Below are 21,709 nucleotides of genomic sequence, written 5' to 3' on the forward strand. Positions count from 1 at the left end.
ACATAATATAATTTATTATACTTATTTAATTATAAATTCCAGTACAATTTCAACTAGACACATGGTAATGTCCTAGGTCTAGAATTCGAGAATCTAGATTCGACAACATCTGATAGCCTTGACATTTCCTTGCGACCTTACATCATCTTTACTCATCATCCAACATAGAATTGCTCCAAGTTAGGCACGCTTAACTTGGAGTTCCTTTGATTGAGCCACCAAAAATGAAATTGCACCTTATTCGTATAGGTAGTAACTTTCTATTCTTCCGAGCATTTATTAACCATACTTTCATATTCTCAACCCTCAAGATCTCTCTCATTCGGATGTGATCTTAGTTCATTCATGTTTTCCTTCTAAACTTGAGGTGTTTCACACATGTTCCTTCTCAAATATTTAACATTCATTACTCATCAAACAAAATCGAAATAGAACACAAATGATTATGGTCTACACTCAAATGCAAATAAGCAACTTCAAAAGAAAAAATAAAATAGAATAAAAGCTTTCTTCAAACAAGATTACAAGGGAAAATCAAGATGATGAGAGTATCACAAAGAAAGATATTGAAAGGCCTTTTCAGGGTGTTTTCCATCTATCTTTGAGTGGTGTGGGAAATCAAGAGGCATTTTTGAAGCAGAAACTGATGTTTCATTCAGTACTTTCTCTAGTTCTTGGTGCAGAACTCCATTGCCTTCTGGTGTGAAATGCAATCCATCCCTATATTTAATAACACATACTTTAATCACATCAAATAGGAAAGAAACAACCTAGCACAAACTTACTTAAAAGATCTTTTTTTTTTAGAAAAAAAAATCATGGTTAAACATTTTACCATATAAAAACGACATTTAAGTTAAGATAAAATGATTCACAAACAATCCATCTACCTCTTATAGTAGGCTGCGATACCAAATTTGATTCACATGACTAAGAGTTTATTTGGAATAACATTCTGGAGGTGTTTGGCCTATTGACTTATGAAGTCGGTGTTAAATAACTCAACTTCACCAACTTCGATAGTGTTCAATATCAAAGTTTGCACATTTATCGAGAACTAAACAACATAAACTACCTAATTCCAACATGTTAACTCCAAATTTTAGAACTCAACTTGCCCCAAACACCCCCTTTCTAAGCATTAAAAGTACATTTTTTGTATTTAGAAGCACTTATCTAAGCACTTGGAAAGTCATTTCAAACAGATCATAAGATAGTGACTATTAATATAAAATGAGGACATATAACATTAAAGATAACAGCCATATTTCAAAAAATGAGTAAAACTTGTGAATTAAGAGCTTGAATCACAGACCTGAGAAATTTTTTCTGCCAACCCTCCGTTTCTTGCAACTTGGACCATAAATCAATGACGTGAAGACCCATTTCCTTAGCCAGTTCAAGGCATTGTTTCGCATAAAGTCCAGTTACCTCATTTGTTCTCTCTGGCAATTCCCTTGCTTTATCACCATAAAGAGATCTGTATGAAACAGGTTTGATTTTATAATTAAGCAAAGACCTGCTGCTTCACCTTAAATTGGTTTTTGAATAATAAAAGTTGTCTTAGTCTGAGTAGGATTAGAATCTCTCGTCAGTATGTTGATGAAACTTTGAACTTAAAATATATCTTAGAGAGGATAGAGGCATGGAATTTCTGGAATGAACCACACTTTAAAGACTAATCATGATTATTCCATCCTGAAGGTAGGATTCTTACTTCTTAGACCACCTTTAAATGCCGGTATTGGTGACGATCTGCAACAAGGGCATAATTAAGACATGGAATACATTTGGACTCAACCAGTGGATACATTTACACAATAGTTAGAGAATGAGAAAGTATATTTTGGTAATGCTTTGATATAACTGATGTCAGTATGAAACTAATTGCAGGAAAAGTAGGAAGATGGAATATATAGACGGTTGTAACTACATCAATAGAAAGGCTTAAAAAATTTGAGCACGGATTAGAAAGAAAAAGTCATACCGTGCATATTCATTACGCCCTTCCTCATCGACAGGAGGAGGAGTAATAAGTATCACCAGCGACGTGGGGGAGTACTCCTGTAACCAAAATGATAATGAGATGTAAAGGAGGTTATAAGAAAATAATCCAACGGGGTTGAGTGAAAAGAGTGCTCCAATTACAAAAGAAATTGGGAAGGGTGCACCAGAGGAACGAAAAACAAAAATGATTCTTTTGAAACTTTTGAACTGAGCTCATGAAAGGCCTCATTCATTATTTGTATTGAGAATTGGCCAATTGGGTGAGCTCTCCAGGACAGACTAAAGATATGGCGAAGGTTGAATTCTCCAGGGATGATTTCTGCTATTGTCACTTCACATGCATTTGGCCGTCTTTTCTCCTTTGGATTAGCTTCTCTGTAAAATTTTGTGGAAGTTTAAATGCCCTTATTTTGTTGTTACTATTATTTGGGGCTTCATCATATATTCTTCAAGTGCTGGTTTTCAAGCTCCGTGGGTGCTTGCTTCTATTTTCCAGCTTAACTCTATTGTATTGTTTTCAATGTACTCATCACATTTTAATACCGTTTCATTGTATTTTGAGCATTAATCTCTTTTCGTTACAAAAAAAAAATAAATAAATTAAATAACGGCCTTGTGATTTCTTTTATTTCACAGCACCCGCCACCCGGTATTAGCTATAACCCCCTAAGGGATCTAGACTTTATTATTAAAAGGATGCCCACAAAGCAACTTAAGAGAATGCCCATCCCTTAAATTCCGATGAAAGCAAAAATTAAGGGGAGAAACATTTAGGAGCCATTTTCAGCAGTTAATAATGTTGATGCCGAAAATTGCACCAACAATAAATTTGTGTTTCTTGAGGGAGAGTAGCTCAAAAGCTTGCTTACATTCCTCCGTCCACTCAAGGTTAGTTTTTTTTTTCTTAATACCTTAAAGAATGGAAGATACTTATTAGTAGCTCGACTTACGAATCGATTAAGGGCTGCTATCTTCTCATTCAGGCTCTATAGTTGTTTTATTGTTTTAGGAGACTCCATCTCTCGTATCTTGTCTAGCTTTGCTTCGATTCCTCTCTGATTTGGATTTGCTTTGATTCCTCTTTGGTTTACCAGGAAGCTTAGAAACTTATCGGAAGCCACTCCGAAAGCACATTTTTCTGGGTTCAACTTCATCTGATATTGCCTCGGGACTCCAAAGACTTCGGCCAGGTCGTCTACATGGTAACTCGCTTTCTTGCTCTTTACCAACATATCATTCACATAGACCTCCATGTTCCTACCAATAAGAGGAGCAAACATTTTATTTACCAGAAGTTGATAAGTGACTCCTGCATTTTTAAGCCCAAACAACATTACGGTATAACAATAAAGACCCTGACCGGTGACAAAAGAGGTTCTCTCTTGATCCGGGATGTGCATTCTACTTTGGTTATACCCTGAATAGGCATCCATGAAGCCTAATTTTTCGTGGCCAACAGTAGCATCAACGAGTTTGTCTATTCTCGGAAGTGGGAAACTATCTTTTGGACATGCTTTATTGAGATCGGTGAAATTGATGCATATTCTCTATTTTTCATTAGCATTTTTGACGAGTACTACATTGGACAACCATTGCGGGTAGTGGACCTCCCGAATAAACTTTGTCCACAATACCTGCTTAGCTATTATCTCATTACAAGCATGGTTAAAGGCTCATCTCTTTTGGTGCACTGATTTGTAACTTGAGTCAATACTGAGTTGATGCAGGGTACTCCTGGCATGTCATCTGCTGACCACTTGCTTTTTAGAAAAGCTATAATAGCTTCCTTTTCATTAACTCCCAACTTTGCCCCGATGTTAACTCTCCAAGTGTCAGACAACAATGGAATAAATTCTAACGGGTGGCTGCCTCGCCCCAAGGCCTGAGCTCAGCTACCTGTTCGGGATCGGTAGCATCATCCAAGTCATCTCATTAACTAGTGTATCACTCACCACAGGTTAGGGATGGAAAAATCCCCGCGGGTCCTCGACTTGATCAGGGATGGGGAGGGGATCCCCGCCCCGTCCCCAACCCCAAACCCGATCCCCGCTCGATTTTTTTAAAAATTGTTATATAATAATAAATAATAATAATAATAATATAATAATAATAATAATAATAATTAGAAAAATTTGACACAAACTTAGCTATTGTTACTGATATTGTTTTAATTTTAATTATTATTATATATATATATATATGTATGTATAAATAAAAACGCAGGGATTTTTCCTCGCAGGGACCCGAATCCCGAACAGGGATACCCCGACCTCGACCCCCCAAAACGTGGAAGGGAGTGGGTTGGGGATTAAAAATCTCCACGGGGGCGGGGATGGGGAGTGCATCTCCGCCCCGACCCGGCCCCGTTGCCATCCCTACCACAGGTGTCGAGGTATGAGCCTTGACTTCAGGTTCTCCTGTGGCTTGAAGAACCTTCTCATCTCCCTTTCTAGCAATATCACTAATGACATGCACAACCTTTACTTTGCCCTTTGGATTTCTCATGGCGGTTCGATAGCATTCTTGTGACATCAGTTGCTCATCTCTCACAATCCCAACTTCGCTTGGAGTGGGGAACTTCAAGAGTTGATGATAGGTAGATGAAACAGTTCTCATTTGATGTAGGGATGGTCTTCCTAAAATGGCATTGTAGATTGATTTATCGTCCACCACCCAGAACTCTACCATGGCTGTCCACAGGCCATGCCCCTGCCAAAGGTGACTGGGAGCTTTATGCTACCTTTTGGATATACCGACGGTTCGTCGAATCCTGACAATGGGGTTACATTTCTTTTCAAATGTTCACGCCCCAATCTTATAGCGTCAAAGGCGCGAAGAGATAAGATGTCCGCAGAGCTGCCTCATTATGGTAAAAAACACAACTAAAGTGTCATTGTGAGGTTGATGCAGATTTATTGCATCTTCCTCAAAGAAATTGATAACCTGGTTTGCTACAACAGTAGAACATACCTCCAAGACCTTTGAAGAGAGTCTGGCCTCACGGGCTTTGTTTTTTCATTTTCTTCCAGAATGGCCTCCAGCCGGACCACCCATGGTCTTAATTTCTTTAGGTAGTGTCGGTGTGCAATCTCCTCCTGCTTCGAGTTATTCTGCTTTGGTTACCATTCTCTGGTCATCGCCTTCTCCCACATATTCCTTCAGCTGACCTCGTTGAATTAGAGTTTCTATAACTTCCTTGAGGTCAAAACATTCTGCGGTGGGATGCCCATGGTCCCTACAGAAGGACAATATTTAGTCTTTATTTCTTTGATTTGAACCGACCTTCAGCTTCGCTAACCACTTCAACATTTCTTGGTCCTTAGTGTTTCGACTGAGGGACAAGTCAGTGTACTTTAGGAAGCTGTTGAGTACCTGATGAGATAGAATTGAAATGTGTCCATTTAGTCGGATTTCCATCAAGATTTGCTTCACAAGGACCACCGTAGGAGTGTGTTGTTCAAATTTGCTAGGTGGCAAACTTTTTCGGGGCGCCTTCTCTAGTGCCATAGGCCATTCTTCTATCATTTTCTTCTTGTTCTCATGCTAATCCTCATCTTCTCGACCTCTAGACCTCTGATGGTCCAGATGGGTGATTTTCTCTTCCTGACCAAGTCTCAAGCGAAGGAGCTCCCCTAATTCGTTCCAGATTCGTTCTTGTGGATCACCTAGAGCTGGCTTTGGAATTTCCGCTGTCAAGTACCTAAACTTGTGACGTCCTTCCAAAACCATTCGGATTGATTGGGACCAGGAGAAATAATTCTGACCATTTAATTTTTCCTCTACAATAAATCCTGCGGAATTACCCATTGAACCGGATAAGTAGGAAACATTTGGTAAAACAGGTAACGAGTTTACCGGATTTTCTGAATAAACTGGTTGAACTGGATAGGGATTTGCATCGAACATTGTATCCAAATCAGAAATCTGTTGTTGCANATTTGCATCGAACATTGTATCCAAATCAGAAATCTGTTGTTGCAGGTAAGCCAACCGTTGTCTCACATCGTCTGGATAATGGGTTGAACTACAAGTGGCTGGGAACGGTACTGTCACTGTCGGCTGGAAGGATGCCGCCGGTTGGAAGGAGGTCGCCGGTCGACTGGGCTATTCGAGATAGCCGACTTGTTCTCTGCCCGACGTCACTCCTTGCAGAACCGAAGGGCTTGTTGTGGAAGGATTGGCCGACGCAAAACCCACTGGAGCGTTAGTCGACGGGTTGTGTCTGTCCTTCGAGGATCTGCCCGGGTTCAGCACGGAATGACTCAGTTCGCTCCAGATCAGTGCCGATTCTGCCCAGATCCTGTTCGTGGTTCGTCTGTTCTTCGCGGCTAACCCCGATCGCGACCGGACCTCCTTCGCGGGTTCGGCTAGTTTCTATGTGGAGAAGTCCGATCGCCGCGGTCTGATGCGGTGGCTCCCACTGATGGCGACTCTCCGATGACTGCAACTAGACGACAGGAAGTAACTCCGGTAGGGCTGCTTGAAAACACTCCTTTACAGCTGCTCGGATAGCCATTTTCATGTCAAAACTCGAAGATCCATCAGCAGAAGAAGATTAGGGTTGATTCTCTTCCATAACAGCTAAGGTTTCGTCACCTTGCTCTGATACCATGTTAAAAATAAAGAATAGGGAAGAGAATAACAACAAGGTTACGTGGAAACCCTAGTACAGGGAGAAAAACCACGATATAAAGACTTTTTCTTATTCTTTTAAATCTGATACACTGAATATACAGGGACACACTGTATAAATAGACAGTAGAAAACCCTAGGGGTCTACACAATTACATAAACGCCCCTAGGTTAATAACCTATTTTCAACAATATATTAATTTAATTCATTTGCATAACTACATAGTATTCATCACCACTATTCTCAAATGCTTAAAAGCCACCTAAAAAGCTCATTGGCTCCCCCTCTTAGCTTGAGCTATTCTCTTAGGCCGACCTACCTTTTTAACTCGATCCCCGCTCTTAGCTTTAAATGTGCCGAGCTGGCTAAGGCCATTTTCTTTAATTTTTGCCCAAATGAAATACATTGCCCATAATAGGCTCTCGATTATCTCCGTCCTAATCTTGACTTTAATTTAATTAACTAGGTTTAATTTCACCCCCCTACAGGTGCTCCTCTCTTAAGTTGGGTTGTGTATAGCCTTTAAATGGAGCCTAGCTCGAGAGCTCTTTCTCAAACTCTCAAGGCATCCATTGCTTCAAGCTCGACTTTAGTAAATTTCTTGTTTTTCGTGCGAATTTCCTTAAAAAAGGATTCACTTGGCCATCAAAATTCACTTTTTTCATCTTTCTTCCATTATTTCTTAAGGTAATCTCCTACTTAGCTTATGTTTGTTCATGGAGAACATTCAAGCCTTAGATTCTAGGGTCGATGTGTCAACGGACTCCAATGATGTCGATTTCGTTCTCAATCAAAGGCCTCGAAATTGTATCCAGAGAGGGTGTGGGTTCTGAAATAACGATTTTAGGAATAAATTTATGATTCTTGACTCGGTACATATGAGAACCCATTCCTTAGGCGAGGAGCCATCTAACCTGCCTTTAGGTGAAGCAGCTTTTGTTATCTTACAATGTTTAGCAACGGGGCTAGGCTTCCACTCCATCCCTTTATTCAATAGTTTCTAGCTTATGTAAACATTGCGCCTTTTCAACTATTTCCCAACTTTCCCAACTCTTACTGTGTGCTATTAGGTTGTTACGTTCTTTGGCTTCAATTAGGTAACTCAAATCCCATTACCATGGAGGAATTTATGTCTCTTCATACTCTCACAAAAATAAAATCTTCATCTGATTCTTATTATGTTACTATTCGCAAAGGAAATTCCATTGTTTCATGTCCGACTATAACAAAAAGGTGGAATAAACAATGGTCTTTTGTCAGTGACGACTAACTGCCATCAGACTGTGGAGGTCCTTCTTTCCTAATCCCGACCAAGTTTCAGACTTTTAATAAGTTTCTCACATGTTCGTTTGATCGGGACCGACCTTTACAACTTACTATGACAAATTTTTCTTTGCTTTGTATAGTTAATCGCAAGCCCACCTTGACTAGTGCAACCGTCACCTTTCGAGATTCGGCCCTCTCGACTGACAATCTGCTCCGCTACGATCCGAGCTTGGTTCAACAAGAATTTCTTGATAACAAATTGCATAATTCTTAGCCAATTTCCAAAAACAAAAACAAAAACGAAAACAAGTTTTTGAAAAATACCATTTTTAGTTTTCAAATAACTACATGTATCATTTATTTCTATAAAAATTATGATAACATTCTCATATAGAACCAAAAATAGTCATAAACCTTATACCAAACATCTCTTAGAAAGGATGGTTACAAAAGCTTCACTCTTGAAGCTCACAAAAGCGCATAAGCTTGCACAGACACTCATGGATATAATATAAAAAAAAAACTATCGAAGCCCACAAAAACTTCACTTTCTCACGAAAGAGCGGCTGAAGAATGAGCAATCGCCTCTCTACAACCCCAAAATCTATCGAAGCAGAAATCAAACACTTAAAAAAAACAACTTCAAATGGCTTATGCAAAATCACATCAAGTATGATCTAGATCTCCAGTCACCTTCCTACAAAGAATGCAACATAGTAGCCCTAGCAAGTTGAACATTTTCCTATAAGTATAATGGAAGGTGTTAACTCTCCCATTTCATTCAACCGTCTTCCAAGGAAGAGAACCACTTTTGAATCCAAAAAATGTTTACCCTCTTTCATTAACCCTCTCATTCAAACTGCATGCCCATAAGAAGTTCCTAACATCCCAATCTAACTTTTAGCTTAGCTACCTTATCAAAAAAAAAATTAAACAAGGAGGAGGTGAATCAGAACGTTTCTCTGATTGATTGTAGTTTGCGCTACACATTTCAATATTTTTTAGGTGTTTTGGGTCGCAAGCACATTATTAAGAACCAAGGTAGTATGGTCTACCTTTGTCCTAGATGAGTTAGAATGGGATGACCAATGTGGTACTTAAGTGACTTGGTTCTCTCACCTCAATAGCTGGCTTTTGGGGTGTAGTTCTCTAAGGTGCTTAAGTACCTAACAATGGTGGTATCAGAGCCAAGTTGTCAACGTTCTGAAAAGGAGCACCAGCAAAGGGTCCGCGTGTTTTCGAGTGAAGTGCTGTCAGTCTAGCCGCCAGGACGTCGGCTTTCCAGCTATGGGGAACTGTTAGGAACCAAGGTAGTATGGGCTACCTTTGTCCCACATCAGTTAGAATGGGATGACCAATGTGGTACTCAAGTGGCTTGGCTCTCCCACCTCAATAGTTGGCTTTTAGGGTGTGGTTCTCCAAGGTACTTAAGTGCCTAACACACATAAATCTCCCCAAATCAACTATCTCATCCTACGACATTTGGTTTTAGAAAACTTGAAGGATAACTAATATCAAGATAGGAGGTCACTATGGTTGAAACTTATTACCTAAAACATGAGTTTACCAATTGTCAAGGACAACTGGGTCAACTAACAGTGGTTATCCAATGCACAAGTGACTAGACTTATCTAACTAATTTAGAAGTGATACGTCTGCCACTCAGAAAAGTAGATCTTGCCCTCTCTATAATCGGATTCTAAAAGTCCAAACTCCTACGATTAGCTCTTAGGGCTTGCTGAAATAGCTAAGTAGCCAAAACTTTTTTTGATACAAGGAAGACTCTATTCTTAATATCACCATCCAAATTGATCCCAGTGAAGGTATATTTAGTTCAATCTCCACTTCATGCTAAAAAGAAATATCTAAGAATGTTTAGTCTTAAGAGTATTATAAATCTCATTCTTCTTGTGAGCACAAAAGATGTATTATTGAACAGTTTAGCCTAAGGGTGGCTCTCTCCTCTGCAATCTATCAATCTTAAACAATTTCATTGGCTATTATCAGAATCTACCAAATTAGTGGCCAACACAAAAAATCAAAAGAAACTATGGAAGTCCGTTGAAGCATTTCAAGTACTCATAAGTTGTAATGTAATCCTGATTGGAACTAATTCATAAATTTTTTTTTTCAACATCTCTCTTCCTGAGGCAACTACCTTGTCAATAGGGAACTCATAAATAGATAAAAATATAGAAGTGGAGGTAAGATCTTCAAAATAAATCTTAAAGCATTTTGCTAGAAAATATTTCAAGCATGAAGGAAAGAGTCAGTACCTTCAAATGATTTACCATTTTTTTAAGATTATCCTTATACTCTTCAAGTGGTACGTGTTGTCTCTCACTTGTTCTCCCCAAAATAGCTGCATCATTGGCCCCAAAGAATATTGTCACGACAATGGGGGCCTTCGGGGTATTCTGCATTACAAGCAATGCAACTTATTTAGAATGCAGAATGTACAAGAGACATCATTTTCAGAAGCTTACAAAGATGTTTCTACCCATGACTTAAGCTAGTACAAAGAATATCTACTGAATACTTCAAAATTTGGACTATAATTCTTTTGAAGAAAAGTGGTTCAGCTTTTGGGGTTTCAAAGGGGCATGAGAACACAAACTTTGGGATGGAAGCAAGGTTGGAAACCCCTGCTGCGAGGACACCCTGTGAGCTGGGCTTCAAGCAATGAGGCATTTTGGTGAAGGCAAGTCGATTTTGAGCCACTAAACCCTGGATCCAATGTCTCTTGGGAACATATAAAGCAATGTCCTAGCAAAGCCAACTTCTGTACCAGTTAAACTAGAATTGATTAACGCAAGAATTAGAACACTATCCCACCAAGCACGTATTTAGGCTTCCAAATATGTTAGTAACTTAGTATACAACATAATTAGACAAAACGTACAACAATCTTTCACACAATGGGTTAGTTTTTGATGTAGTAGGATTAGGATAAATTAGAATATCTTGGTCAATCCTTAATTGACTAGGATTAGGATTAATTTACTTGATTGATTAGGATTAGGATTAGTTTCCATAGTTTATTAGAATTAGGATTAGTTTCTTCAATTATTCAAATTAAGATTAGTTTGCTTTCCAATTCTCTATAAATAGAAAAGTTGTCCTTGTCCGAGCAATTTTTTGGTAGTAAAGACTTTGATTCTTGGAGAGATCTCCTTTTATCTCTTAGATTACATCAGTTTTGTTGTCCAATCACATCTTTGAGTTCATTGTATGATCTAGCTGTAAGTTTAGCCTAAATGAGCAAAAATTCCCCACTTTACTCAACGAGGCTGAAGTCAATTGAAAGGATCAGAAATGGATACAAATTCCTCAACATAACTACAACGATAGATTGCATTACAAAAAAGTCCTAAAATGAGAATAATGACCAATATCCCACTAACTGAACATAATGAAGCAAATTCAAGGGAAAAACGAAGTCATCAAAATCAAAGTAGACGGGGAACAGAAAGCGCATTATAGCACATACCAAAGGAAAAATGTGATGAAGTAAAAATAAAGCCCACCGAGTATTGTATCCGCCATAGCCACGAACTAGGACATCGGCCTGTAGATTGATCAGACAAGAACCCAATTACGAACACAAAAAACTTCAAAAACTGGAATAAAAATAGAAATGACCTTTCGGGAGTAAGTGTCAGCAAGCGCAGCTCCCCATCCACCTGAACCGAAGGATTGCGCAGTCAAAGAATCCCCAAATAGAACGATCTCAGGCCTCATTGTCTGTTGTTTCGAAGCTTCGATCAACCCTTTTGAGAACGAACAAATGGGGTATTATCAATTTCTTCCACACCGATCGATCTTCTCCTCTTTAAGCAACCATTCGAGTCGTGAAATTGAAGTTTACTGAAACTTAGTTGTCCATTGTACAGCAAAAGGATCAGGCTTTGCCCCACGAAAAAGAAAAAAGAAAACGGTAGCATTATATTATTCTTCCAACGTTATTAGAAGGGTCAAACTACATTAGCTTTCTGGTAAATTATAAATTTTATAGATAATTAAATTATAAATTTAATCTAAAAATTGATTTTAGTTCAACTGTCACAACAATTGTACAATCAACTTAGAGCTTAGAGATTTGATTTCTCTCCTCTTATTATTAAAAAGAAAAAAACCGTCTTACAAAGATAACATCAAGAGACAAAAATAATGTCGTCCTCGCAAGGAAATGAGTTAGAAAATTGTAACACCACTTCACATGGGAAAAGGAAACAAACCCCAAATCATTCATCATTGACTTAGTCTAGGAGGAGATCTCTAAAAGATCTAAAGACTTATCATTGAGGAGGTGAACAACTCCATGCAGTCAAACTCAACCATAATATTCATCATATTGGTAGAGAAAATGTCATCTACTTGATAGCCATAGTTTCATAAATCTTGATCTCACAACATCTAAGGATGGCTTTGGAGACCAGTCGGGCGAGCCCATCCCAAATGGTCCCTAACCACCAAACCAAAACAACCACCTTATCTTTTGGACACTTTTTAACCTTTTTTTTTTTTTTAATTAATCATTTTGTAACTTTGTGTTTAATAATTCTTTAAATTTATAATTTTGTATCTAATAAATCTTTGGATATTGAAAAGTGTTAAATAAATCAATAAAACATTAAATTTCGTGTATAACACTTTAAATTTTAATTATGCGTTTAATAAGTCATTGATAATGATATATTGGATATATTTTTTAAATTTCATAAATCTACTAAATTGAAATTTTAGAATTTCATTAAGTATAAAATTCAAACTTATCTTTGAGGGGTCGTTTGGTTGGAGGATTTGATGCATGAGAATTGATATACATATCCAAATCCCATGTTTGCTTCATAGTTTTCAATCATTTAGTTGGAAATAAGCTATTCGCATTCTTATTTCCCATTAACAAGATTTTCTATTCCCTTTTCTTTTTTCCCCTCTTCATTTGTTTTTATTTTATTTATATTTTCATTTTAAATATAGTTAATTAATTATATTAATTTAATAAAAATAATAAAAAAATATTTATTTTAATAAATCAACAATAATCTATTAAAATATCTATTTAACTTATTTTTATAATAAAATTTTATTAAATGAATGCAATTACTTTTCTACATAAATTAGTAATTTATTACCCAACAATATCTTAAATATATTTAATTAGTAAACTAGGATTAGTTAAATTTAATTAGTACAAAAATTCATATTTCAATGATAATGATTTATTACTTTATTATTTTTTTAATAACCAAGTAATTATTTATTGAGATTAATTTTAGTTTGATCATTCGTTATGAACATATAGTTATTATTGAGCAGTTAATTATTTATTGTTATTAATTTTTATTACTTCATTCATTATTAGCATATCATATTTACAAAAAAAAAAATATTCTTTATTAATATATCATATTTTTATCTCAATTTTTAAATTTTTTTTTATAAAATATGTTGTTTATTAAAATATATTTTCTTATATTATTTAATTAAAATTAAAATCACTAATGTTGAAATTAATTAAAATTAAAACCACTAATGTTGAAATTAATTAATTATAAAAATGATTAATTATTATATTATAATTAATAAGACGTTGATTAAATATATTAATCCATTAGCTTTTAATTATATATACTCTTTTTCAAATATTTATAATTAAAATTATTATTGATTCATAATTAATTAATTTTTTTTATCAATATATTGAAGGTTGTTTATTGGTTAATTTATTAATCTATTACAATTATAAAAGATTTTCATGTTTATTTTCATAAATTAAATACAAACATAATTTTTATTCATAAAATTCTGATAGGCATGCACAACCAAACACACTCATATTTGATTTCCAGTCATCATATTCTCAGACATCTTATTCCCCAGTATTCTTTATTTACAGATATCTATAAAACCTTAAACCAAACGGCATCTAATACATCATTTAGTTTTTAAATATTTTAAATAGGTAAGAACTTAATAGATAAAGATTTGAAAGTTTAGAATTTATTACATTTTTAAAAACCAAATGGACACAATTTTAAATTTCATGACCTAATTTTATAATTTAAGGAGAAAAAAAGCACGCATCAAACACTCACATTATGTTATCATGTTAACAACTAATGACTAAATTTAAAAAACCTTATTAAAAAAATGTCATCTTTTAAGAAAAAATTCATTAACTAGAAACTAACAACGAACACACTCCTCGATTATAGTAGAGGAGATCCAATCGGGTATTGACACCAAAAAACAAACCCTAAAATCTTCAAAGAGGAAGAAGAAGCACGAATGCTCAAGACAAAATGGGAAAAAAGGCGCTCTAGCAAGTTAGTGAGCAGCTAAGTTACAAGAACGTGAGCACTTAGCAAAAACTTTAAAAAATATAATTTTATATATTAATGAAACACACGTTGAATGCATATAGTGTTATTATATTAGGGTTGTTCATGGATTGAAGGATTTTTTGGACCCAACCCAATTGTTCGGGTTGTTAATTTCTTCAACCCAAATAACTCTTCTTAAAAAATGAACCCAACCCAACCCAACCCAACCACGAAACATTTGGGTTGAGTTGGTTCGGGTTGATCGGGTTATTTTTATTCGAAAAGAAAGTAAGTTGTTAATATGTAAAAATTTGATTTAATTATTTTCCTATATTGAATTAAGATTAACAACTCAATTTCAATTTATGTAATGAATATTTTCTTTTCCAAAGTGCTAAAAAACTATTTTTAGGAGTTGTTGGAGAATAAATTATCTAAAAAAAATTATAAAACTTAAATATATATGATTGTATTATAAGTAAAAAAAATATACATTATAAAGTTAATAATAAGTTCGGGTTGGTTTGGGTCATTTTAGGTGAACCTATGAACTAACTCAACCTACAAAAATTTTATTTATTTGAACCCAACTCAACCCAAATGAGTTGACTACCCAACCCAAACTACATGGGTTGAGTTAGGTTGATCGGTTTTTTCGAGTCATCGAATTTTTTGAACACTCCTATATTATATTATGGCTAATGACTACCTTCATCTTAGATATTTGTTTATAGGTATTCTGTAAAAATTTCTAGTGGTAACATATATGAATATGGATTAATTTTTCATTATGTTCATATATTTGTCATTATTTTGAGAGTTGTTTGGTACAAGAGAATGGGAATGGAAATGGATAAAGATTTTATGCCTTTGTTAATGGTAAGGTTTATGAGGTTAGACATAGAAATAATGTATCTTTAAATATCATTTATTCATGTGATAAGAGTATTCTAAAAAATATGGTTTTTCTCTGTCCATTTTTTTAATTTTTATTTTTAAATATAGTTAATCAATTAATTAACTAATTATATTAATTTACTATTGTCATGGATAGATTTGACTTGAGCACATAATCAACTTTGCACAAGTCGCAGACTATTAAATAAGGAAAGGAAAAAAACTCAAAACAAAAATCGCACTCCAGGACCCAATTGGGTTGGGAAAAGAAGAGAGACCAAAAAGAGAGACCAAAACTGACATACTCGATAAGACTGAGGTCAAGGTCGGGACTTCCCTTTCAAGGAATGGGACATATCTAATGCATTTCCCAACCAATTTGGACTTGAAAAAGTGGAAAAAAGCCCAAATTGGCATGCTTAGCCTTCTCATTTGATGAATAAGGCATGCCCAATGCATGATCCATTCTATTTGGCTCGAGGATGAGCTTAATCTAACTTTAAGACCCTGACTTGGATGCCCTAAGTCAGGAATTTTCTATAAATACATATTATGACTTGAGAAAAGTCCAGAGGTGTTTGGCTCATCGATTTTATAAATGAGTGTTAAATAACCCAATTTCAATAGTGTTTATTATTAAAATTTGTACATTTATTGAAAAACTCTATCTTCAAACTCTGCATCCTAAACACAAATTTCCTAATTCCAGCGTATTAATTATAAGCTTCATAATCCAACTCAGCTCCTCAAACACCCCCTAAGTTCATTCTCATTCCTAAAAACTCTCACTATAACCGAAAGACTCTCACTGACGAAGACATCAGAGACATTGTGGCAAGTATCATAACTAGTGCCCAAATTATTCTTATTTTATAGGTCACATCTTCCCTAAATTAAAAATTTACTGTTATTATCATGTGAAGGTCAGGTGCATTTTCTTTGTTCAGATTCTAACATTAACCATCATAATTAATTATGTAACTATAATACATCAATAATAGCTTACTAAAACAATATACCTCTTTTAGCGGAAAAAACAACAAACTACAAAAGCAACATCCTTAAACACACAAGTAAGGAAAACCAAAGAGTAAGGAGAAAACATGAGAGACTAATCTTGCTCGAACAATGCCTTAATGCAAGTGAGTTTGCAAAGGAATTGTCGACCTTCGCACATGGAAAAAAGTAACATACTCCAACTCAATCAAAATTGACTTAGCTTCCTCAATGAAGAATGATACCTCTAAAAAATCCATTAATATGCCATTGAAGAGATGAATTGCTTCAAAGCATTTTGACTCCACCAAGTATTACACACATTGAAAGATTGAACACGATTTAGGCCCTTACAAATAGCTATTAACCTCAAGAACCTTGACCTCACTTCCTCTTGAAATGTACTTACAACCAGCCAAATGAACAGGCCCTAGATGGTCTTGAAGTACCTAGTCAATGCCTCTGACTAACTAATAGGATTTTACGCTGCATCAATATTTAGCTTTTACCAATTGAGAGGGAGAGAGGTCCATCCAATAGTTAAGACCGAAGTTGGACGAAGTTGTTCCTCCACTACACTGATATATACTTGTCAATTGACGTGTTCCATTTAAAGTAATATTGTAAATTTATTACATAAGTGTCACGGTTGGCTACTGGAGCCATTCTATAAAGAGCTTCAGAGATTGAGGTAGTGTCTGGTTCCAAGTCAATGGTGAAATCTATTTCCCTATAAGGTGGCAACCTTGGAAGATCCTCCAGGAAAACATCCGGGTACTCCTTCACCACTGGCTCAGATGACAAGATAACCTCAGGGTCTCTAACATCCACCACACTGGCCAAAAGGCCTCAAGCACCCTAACTAACTATCTTCCTAGCTTTTAAAGCTGAGACTACCTTAGGCGAAGCCTCAGTCATAGCACCTCCGAACTTATAGCTAGCTTTTGCGGGCAGACTAAACACAACTTCTTTACGAAAATAATTTATGATGGCATGGTTGGCAGCCAACCAATCTATGCCTAAAATTGCATTAAAATCCATCATAACCAAGACCAATAAGGTCACATCAAACATACGCCCTGCTATTAAAAGATGACATGCTTTTACTCTCTGAGCCACATGAATAACATCTCTAAACGAAGTAGAAACTGACAATACATAGTGCATCAGCTCTAATTCTATATTAGCATGCTTCACAAACCTAAACAATATGAATGAATGCATCGACCCAGAATCAAAAAATACATAAGCATAATGTCCCAGAATGGGGAGTGTACCTGCCACCACCGAATCTGACTTTTCTGCCTCACACTAAGTCATGGCGTAAACTCGACCGTTTTGTTGCTGTCGACCTAAACTCCCATGCTGTGAATTTGAGGGCTAACCCCTACCACTTCTAGAGCCACTACTAGAGCACTGGTTGACCATATGCCTTACCTGCTTACACCTGAAGCAAGTCCCCGTACCAACTAGACAACGTCTCCATGACGTTTCCCACACGACTTGCACACAAGCCTATCCCTCCAGACACCTCATAAATTAGCAGCTTGCTGTTTGATGTGCCCTAGCGATCTGTTCGCGTTCTGAACCTTCTGCAGAGGCTCTGATGCTTTCTACTCAGCTTTCCTTTTCTGCCCTGAGGTAGGTTCTACCGTCAAGGACTTCAGGAACTCTAGCCTCGAGGGACAGTCCACTCGTGCTGTCGCTCGGAATGCTGTTGTATAGGTGGTAGGCTTAAAAGCTTGCACAATACCCCGCACCCCGTCTCGAAACCCCTGAACAAATCTTTCAACTCTCTTTGCTTCAGTAGACACCAGGTTAGGGGTGAAACAAGACAGACTATCAAACTTCTCCTCATACTCTTCTATTGTCATGGTCCCTTGCTTCCGGTTCATAAACTCGACCTATTTTTTATACTTACATGGGTAGAGAAGTACTTTTCGTAGAATCGTTCTTTGAGTTGGTTCCACGTTGCTTGGCCCTCATTAGCTTCTATCATTCTTTTAGCTGAGCGCCACCAGTACTTGGCATTATCGACGAGAACAAAGGCAACACACTACAATTTCTACTCTTTTGGGTACTTCATGTACTGAAAAATCCCTTCCACAGCAGATAACCACAACTCTGCTTCAGTGGGATCATTCAGGGGCCTGTTAAATGTTAGAGGATCACACTTCTTGAAGTCGCGTAGGTATCCAACCTCTAAGGAAGAGTCTTCCATCACCTGATTCGGTATCCTGTCTAGGTTCTGAACATGTGATTTCGGGGCCAACGAGGGTGGCATCTGCTGCGACTGTGCGTGCTGAGCTATTTGCTCGTCCACAATGTCCCTTAGCTACCCTACCACATTTTTCATGACAACATTCCCAATCGCTGCAGCCATAGCAGTGTACTCCTCCAAAATCTCTGAGGGTGACGATCCTGACAAGGGCACGGTCGAAATTTGAGGCCCGCTTCTTGTTCTAACCCTTTGCCAAGTTGACCCAGAAGGGTCAAGAGGCGGTGGGTCTCGCATCTCTGGGTTTTGCACCTCAGAGTCTTGTACATCAGGGTCTTGCTCCCTAACAACATTCTTACCTCGACTGCCCCTTCCTCTAGTTCATGGTGCCATATCCTAATAACCACACAGAACACTTTAACAAAATGCTTACAAGAAATATTGTCAAATACGATTATGATTCAGGTAAAGTTTCATGCATAAATTCCTAGAGGACTTTCTTTTAAAGGACATACTTGGCGATGACAAGAGATCCGTTTGTAGGACATAAGGGACATTTTGGACTCACGATAAGTCAATCTACAGAACCTAAAACTTAGGCTCTGATACCAACCTAACGACCCAAATTTCTATAATACTCTTAGGATGCTAGTATATGCATGCATAGACTTGAGAATAAACTTCTCAAAGAAAAATTTAATAAAATAAATAAAACCTCTATTTTTAAAAGTAAAATTCAAACACTAAAATCCTGAAAATACTGTTCAGGATACCCCTGACTTTATTTTAAAATAAATTGAGCAAATAAACGAATTAATAAATGGATGAATGAAATAACTAAGAGTTTTAATATGCTAGACTTTTAAATAAACTCCTATCAAACGACAACATGGATGCGAAAGCGATAACATATCCCAATGGCCGAGTCACGGATCTCTCCTATCATTTGTCGATTTGTCTTTACCTTTACTTGGAAAACCTGAAGGGAATTGGATGAGTATATAAATATACGCAGTAAGCGACCCACTACTGGGTCCATTGAGTGATCTATTAGACTTTTTTATTGAGACTAGGTGCACATTACGCATTGTAGGCATAGGAATATGTGATGAGTTAGTTTATGCGATGAAATAATGGAAGGGTTGCGTTGGTGGAAAATGCGTTGTGCAAATAAGTTTTCTCAGCAGGACCCAAGTATAAATCCTACTGAGTTTCCTGGTAAGTCTAGGGTTGAACTCAGGGACTAAGGAAAACAATATGCGGTAGTAATTTTTAAGATCACTTTGCGGTAGCAAATAAATTAATGGTTTGGTTGGTTTGTTGTTTGAAGTATGAAAAGTATGCGGCGGATTTGAGAAAAGATTGATTATGCGACAGATACACTGAGTATGCAGAGGAACGGGTTGAGAAGGTCTTTAGCTAGCGTTTCTCGAGAATGCGTTCAAACTATGCGATCATGCTACATTCATGCGACAACAAATCATTTTCCAATGCAAATGCGGTAGCTCCTAATTCTAGGACGCATGCGATGAATGCGATAATGTCTATAGAGCTTATTCCTAAGTCTCTACTTCTTGCCTATATGATTATACAAGATGCACACAAGGGCAAGGTGACCGCATACAATCATAACCTATCTCTAGGATGCATGCGATGCATTAATAGCAAACAATGCTTATTCCTAACCTCCTATCTCTTGATTATGCGTTTCTAATCTGACTCTTCTGAGCCTAGATTCTAACCTGACTTTTCCAAGCCTAGATTCTATCCTTAGACTACCCTCCCGAGAATCTTTAATGGACGAATGACGCATACATAATACAAGAAAATTGCATAGAATGAAGATCCCCATGCTAACTAAGTGCTTCTTAACCCATTCGACATATTTAGCTACTCATGCGTAATATACAGAGAGTGAACATATATAAAGATGTAAATTCCATTTCTATAAATCAGTTCAGAGTACAAAATGATAATGAAAGATAAGGGTAGAGAGCCTAGTAGCAATTCCTTGCTTCCCAAGGCTTTTACACTGTTAACTCTATTTTTCTCAGAAGATGTTCCTGCTTCCGCAGGAGTTGACCTCTCTCTGATCTTGACGCTTCTGGCACTCTTCTAAGTTCACCAAAATGATCTCTCGGTATAATCTCACTTCCCTCGCTTCTGCTTTCTAAGTAAAAGAAAACTAAGAACAAGGCTACTTCTATCTAAGGGGAAAAATTATCTAACTATCGAACTCCTTCACTGAAGGTGGTCTCTGGTATTTATAGAGCTTCGAGGTGAAAGGTTTCTTCTCTCTTATGATTGTACTGATGGGATGACATTAATTCTCTGTCTGATGCATTGAATATTTGTCACCGAAAAGTTGAGTGTACTTGCTACAATAGTTCGTTAACGGCTTGTCAACTTAATTCGGAATCGACTGTCATCAGCTTTCTGTCCCATCGTGATTTATTATGCTTTTCACCCAGATGCGCCCACCATGATGCGCCAGCTCTATGCAGCAACCTTCTTGAGCAAATAATCGCGAGCGCAAATGATCGTATAGCCTTACATTAACGCAGTCTTTTAATGCGCTCGATTGTTGATTTCTTTGGATCTCATTTTCCGCCTTGCGTCAATGCATATTATGCACAAAATACACAAGTTAGCTGTTTTAATGCGATGGACGCATGCGACCGCAATATTGTGAACTTAATTCTTTTAGATGCAATCTTGTATATTTTTACAATGCAAACCTGCATTGTTTTATAACGTAGCAATGTAATAACGTGCATTTCTGCCCGTTATCAATAGGCATAGACATTAGCACAAGGGGTGAACCCGAAGGCATGCTTTCATAAGTAGTGATCCGAAGGGCACAATCATGAGCATAAATGTTGATCCCAAGGGAATACTGTAAAATAGTCATAAGGTATGAACTCAAAGGCTCACAATATGCGATGTGCGTAGCCTGATAAGAATACTAACAGTCATAGTTAACTCAATATAATCATATATATACAGGCATAATCTTATTTCATGCTTAAAAAATTTCAAAATAGTCTCTAGATCCATCCATCAATCTAACGTAGCGACATTCACATAAGATCGTACTTTCCATCACATAAACACGGGCCTCCATAACACTTTCAACAACCAACCTTAACAAGTTATAGCAATTAAACTCATCAACCCATAATCATATTTTCAGTGCAATCACAATATCAAATCAACTTGGGTTCGAGGTCGAACAGGCAGTAGGTAACTTACCTTAATTTTTATACCAAATAAGAAGCGAAGTAATCTTCCTCTTTAGCTTAGATTTTGAATTAGATCCCTATCAAAACCATAATCGAAACAAATTCCAAATTAAAACCAAAC

At 36.8% G+C, this 21,709-nt stretch overlaps 1 protein-coding gene across 2 annotated transcripts; it reads right to left on the reverse strand.

The window, feature by feature from the left end:
• Positions 1 to 296: 296 nt before the first annotated feature.
• LOC120091034 (GDSL esterase/lipase At5g62930) lies at positions 297 to 11,838 on the reverse strand. Of its 2 annotated transcripts, XM_039048826.1 has the most exons (7): positions 11,549 to 11,838; positions 11,397 to 11,474; positions 10,524 to 10,688; positions 10,183 to 10,323; positions 1,988 to 2,064; positions 1,316 to 1,480; positions 297 to 720 (listed from the first exon to the last, which is right to left on the reverse strand). In XM_039048826.1, exons 1-7 carry the CDS (start codon positions 11,645 to 11,647, stop codon positions 552 to 554), a joined length of 894 nt encoding a protein of 297 aa, XP_038904754.1. In that variant the 5' UTR covers positions 11,648 to 11,838; the 3' UTR covers positions 297 to 551. The 2 variants fall into 2 exon arrangements, with proteins under 2 accessions (XP_038904754.1, XP_038904756.1); XM_039048828.1 differs by lacking the exon at positions 10,524 to 10,688 and having other exon boundaries at positions 11,549 to 11,837.
• Between the last annotated feature and the right edge of the window lie 9,871 nt (positions 11,839 to 21,709).

This window comes from Benincasa hispida, chromosome 11 (assembly GCF_009727055.1).
Source record: "Benincasa hispida cultivar B227 chromosome 11, ASM972705v1, whole genome shotgun sequence".
NCBI classification, from domain to species: Eukaryota; Viridiplantae; Streptophyta; class Magnoliopsida; order Cucurbitales; family Cucurbitaceae; genus Benincasa; species Benincasa hispida.

Bases quoted from the DNA above. Each gene is read 5' to 3' on its own strand.
- LOC120091034 (XM_039048826.1), bottom strand. From the start codon at position 11,647: ATGAGGCCTGAGATCGTTCTATTTGGGGATTCTTTGACTGCGCAATCC. The intron at 2,065-10,182 runs GTACTGACTCTT...TTTTGGTTACAG, and splicing joins AAATGGTAAATCATTTGAAG to GAGTACTCCCCCACGTCGCT. The intron at 1,481-1,987 runs GTATGACTTTTT...TGTTTCATACAG, and splicing joins GGGCGTAATGAATATGCACG to ATCTCTTTATGGTGATAAAG.